We start from the raw sequence: 4,216 nt of genomic DNA on the forward strand, positions 1-4,216 counted from the left end.
TTGGGTTTTGGGCTTGGCTTTTATAATCAAAAGCCCAAAAGGGGAGATAATCTACTACTATCTACAGAGTCTACTATTTGAGAAAATTGTGTAAGGTGTCATCACCATTTAAGTGTGTGCGCTCCAGCCCCTTTGTACGGAACCGCGTCCCCTACTTTGAAGCTTCACATCTGCAGGCAAAAAGCTCATCGGCCTCCTTTGCAAATTGCAATGTTGATGTCCTAGAAATCCCAATATCAAACACTTTGAGAGGCCTAGTGAAAAGCATGCATACACTCTCACCTTTTTGGGTGTATCTAGTAGAGAGCCTCTCTCTCTCTCTCTCTCTCTCTCTCTCTCTCTCTCTCTCTAGACTCTCACTCAAAAATGACCTTCTCTTGTGACATGACTCACCATATCCAGGGGCCAGGGCTTGCCAAAAACTTTTCTCTAACCAATGAGGAAAAGGGAACACTTAGGGTGGGTTCAAACTAGGCGGTGGCGTCGATCCTCCATGGCGAAATTTGACTGGTTGGAGTTGAGGCACTCTTCCGCCAAGCCCTCCATTTTTCTTCCGACCCCCCCTCCCCCGAAGAGTTGATGGCCTCTCTCAGACCCCTTCACTTTTTCACTTTTCCTCCTCCACATTGTTCACACTAGGCGACGGCAGATTTGCGAAGGCTTGTTTCTTCTGCTGGTTCTGTTTGAACCCAGCTTTAGGCTCGGTTCAGAGGCTCTGGTAGAAAACTTGTGCACAAGGGCGTCAAAATTGAGTGGCAAGAGCTTCTCTTCCTCCGTGCCTGCCATAACTCTTCCGCCCCCGCGATATGCTGCACGCCTCTCTCAATCTCTCCTTTTTCGCTCTGCCTCCTCCAAGATCGTTCAAACGAGGCAACAACAGAATTGAAACACACTTGGCTTTCTCCGGGATTGTCTAAACCTAGACTTAGAAATCTCAAGGAAAAATTTCAAGGATCTTATTGGTTTTTACACTAAAACCTGCTAAATTTATATGTTTTCTTCAAGGCAAGCTCATAATTTAGCGACGATTTTGCAAATTTAGCTGGTTGAAAATATACTAATGAGTTCCATAACCCTTTCAAAACAAACACGAGCTATTAGATTGGCGAGAAGCTCGGGTCTCGACGTGCCGTTGGTCTTCAAAAACACTCTATTTTGGAGGATTCTATGATAAATTGACACTTGGGTGGTGAGAAGCTAGACATCTTATCTTACACTCATTTATGCATATATATATATATATGTACAATATAAATGTGTGTGTGTATTTTTGTATGTACACATTAACACTTTCCCCCTAGCATGAATAGTTCCCAATGCCCATCTCTCTCTCTCTCATAACAACAGGCAGAGTGTCACAGTCCTTTTAGGTTCAACGTAGGACCCCTCCAGACTCTTTAATTTATTCTGAAGTCCCACATGGGCACCACACCATACTTTTCTACCATATGAGTCATACCCACAAAGACAGCCCCCTTGATTCTTGTCTTGCTATTTACTTATACTCACGCATTAGGACCTACCACCTTGTAAATGCGTAATTGAGCTGCAATTTACAAGCGCTTCATTACCGAGATGCATGTACAATATATTGGGCAATAAGGCCAGCTTATAGCTTTGCCTTCCTGGCTAGACAGCTACAAATCCTCTCTCTCTCTCTCTCTCTCTCTCTCTCTCTCTCTCTCTCTCTCTCTGTCTGTCTGCGTGTTGAGGTGTATATATGTCCATTGCACTATCTATCATTTTCCTGAATCTTCATTTCTACTTAACACAGAGGTATATTCATTCGACCACCTTTTCCGCTTTTTCGCCAGCTTCAGCTAGGCCTCCCCATCTTGATCTATATTGCTCCAAGCCTTGCATGCATCCCTTCTCACCATGACAATCAGATCAAACCTATGTGTTGGGAATACTCTTGTCCATAGAGGCAACCTTCTCTACCAGATTGAGGTGCAGAAGATGATACACAAGAAGAGAATAAGCAAGAGTTTGGTCGCTCAGGAAGGCAAGATCATACAAGGGAGCCATCCTATCTACAGAGGTGTGAGGAAGAGAAGATGGGGCAAGTGGGTTTCTGAGATTAGGGAGCCAAGAAAGCAATCAAGGATATGGCTCGGCTCGTTCTCTACACCGGAAATGGCTGCCCGGGCCTACGATGCGGCTGCTCTTCATTTGAAAGGAGAGAGTGCTCTGTTGAATTTCCCACACCTTGCTGATAGCTTGCCATGTCCCATAAGCATGGAGCCACGGGATATACAAAAAGCAGCGTCTGCAGCAGCGAGTGCTTTTGAAGAGGTTGCACCAGCTGGGCCGCTTCCATTTAATCTTGCAAGAAGCTATCTGATGTGTGCAGGAAGGTCAATAAATGTTGGTACCTTCGTAAAATCAGAGCCAGACTATAGTGATGGAGAGACAAGCTCGAAGACCGCCAACAGGCCGAATTGCAGCACTAGGGTTATGGTAGGGAAGGCAGCACAGGAAAATACAGGATTTTCTGTGAGCTTAAGAGACGGCTCAAACACTAAGGGTGAGATGGATGAATTAACCTTATCGAGCATTAAGGTTTCAGGTAATGTAGCTGATGGGCAGATGCAGATGAAGAAGAAGGGAAGTGAATATTCTAAGGTTCCAACCTTAGTGAATACTGCTGCGGTAATTATTCCCTCAACAGAGGAGAGTAACAGCTGGTGTAGTGCAGTAAATCAGCTGCTGCAAGAGAAAAGGGATGAAAACTTAGATCACCGCCCAATGTCTGGATTCAGCTCATGTAAGCTAATCAATGCAGGTGCAGGCCGTGCTAAGGTTGAAACCCTAGGCGAATATGAAGCCAATACATTAATGGAGTGCCCTATTATAGGTCATAATTTGAGTAGGCAGCCGGAGGGTGCTTCAGAGTATAAGGATGATTGCCAGAAGCAGCAGCAGCAGCTGAATATAATACCGGCGGGGGCGGCCAGCTGCTGCAGCAGCTTTCACGAGGCTGGGCGTACTTATAATATTGAGGAGCAGGAGGCGCTGCAGCTCTTGGACTGCAATATGAGCCCGCAAGCGCTCATACAGGAAATGGCTGTTGCCATGCTCCTCTCCCCGCCTCGCGATGATCAGTTATACTATCACACCCTTAATGATGAGGGCGATCCGCCCTGGATCGACCCACCTCTGTGGGATATCTAACCCACCACCCATTCTTTAATTAATTCTTATACTGTATTAACCTAGTTAGCCTTACTAATCCTGACAATACAGTATATCCTCTTCAGTCTTCACTATATTTTTGATGATGATTGACTCTTCTCGCGCATTGAATTCATCACCTCAAACCAAATTATATATTACTACACCACCTTTCGATACATATAATATTTTCAATACACATTTTTTTTTGCCTGGCAGCCATTCAACCAACCACCTTTTTGACCAATATATTGGGCGTAAGCCTCCTTTTGAGTTCATATAAGCTGTTCATGTACTTCACTGCTTCGGAATGAAGTCCTCAAGGCCTTTCTTCCCTTGCTCTTCAATATCAGTCTTAGATTTTAAATCCTGGCATCAGCATACGTTGTCCCTTCGACAGTGCGAGTTGCAGGTGTATCAACTGCCACTCTATATTTGCAACTCTTTTTACATTGAACAATCAGTGTAGCCCTAGTATGTTCAGATTATACCACTTTGGTCTCTCTCTCTCTCTCTCTCTCTCTCACACACACACACACACACACACACACACACACACACACACACACACAACGCATGTATGTATGTGTGTAAAATTGTGTAACATAGATGATTTCACACTTTATACACGGTCGGTTTTGCTGAGATGCAATCACCTTTGCTTCTATCCAGGTGTCGTTTATTAGTGAAAGCATATAAGATGCTTGATAAACTTTACGCCCAAAATGATATCTCTTTAAGTGTATCGATTGCAAGGAATATGGCCCAAACATAGGCAAGTCCAAGGGCATTGAGTTATTTTTAATTAATAAGCTATGGTGGTTTGCCTCTACTTGCTATCAAGTATGCTTGCATGTGGATATTATGCAAGAAGATGTAGGCAAAGTTATATCATGTCATTTTAACATGCTTTGGACTGTAGTTTTTGTGATTTGGACTCAATTCATGTTGTGGGTAGTGTGTGTTTGATAGTGGATGTGGATTGTTTGTGCAAGATAGGTAAGTTAAGGCTTATAGACATGTTGTGTAGTCATTAGAAGCC

At 43.9% G+C, this 4,216-nt stretch overlaps 1 protein-coding gene across 1 annotated transcript; it reads left to right on the top strand.

Moving 5' to 3' along the window:
* The first annotated feature begins 1,648 nt into the window (after positions 1-1,648).
* Positions 1,649-3,662, top strand: LOC147463400 (uncharacterized). Its single transcript, XM_086528732.1, has one exon. The coding sequence runs from the start codon at positions 1,879-1,881 to the stop codon at positions 3,172-3,174; it is 1,296 nt and encodes a 431-aa protein (XP_086384858.1). The 5' UTR covers positions 1,649-1,878; the 3' UTR covers positions 3,175-3,662.
* The last annotated feature ends 554 nt before the right edge of the window (positions 3,663-4,216 follow it).

Source organism: Adiantum capillus-veneris, chromosome 2 (genome assembly GCF_014529385.1).
Source record: "Adiantum capillus-veneris isolate H3 chromosome 2, ASM1452938v2, whole genome shotgun sequence".
Taxonomy (NCBI): domain Eukaryota; kingdom Viridiplantae; phylum Streptophyta; class Polypodiopsida; order Polypodiales; family Pteridaceae; genus Adiantum; species Adiantum capillus-veneris.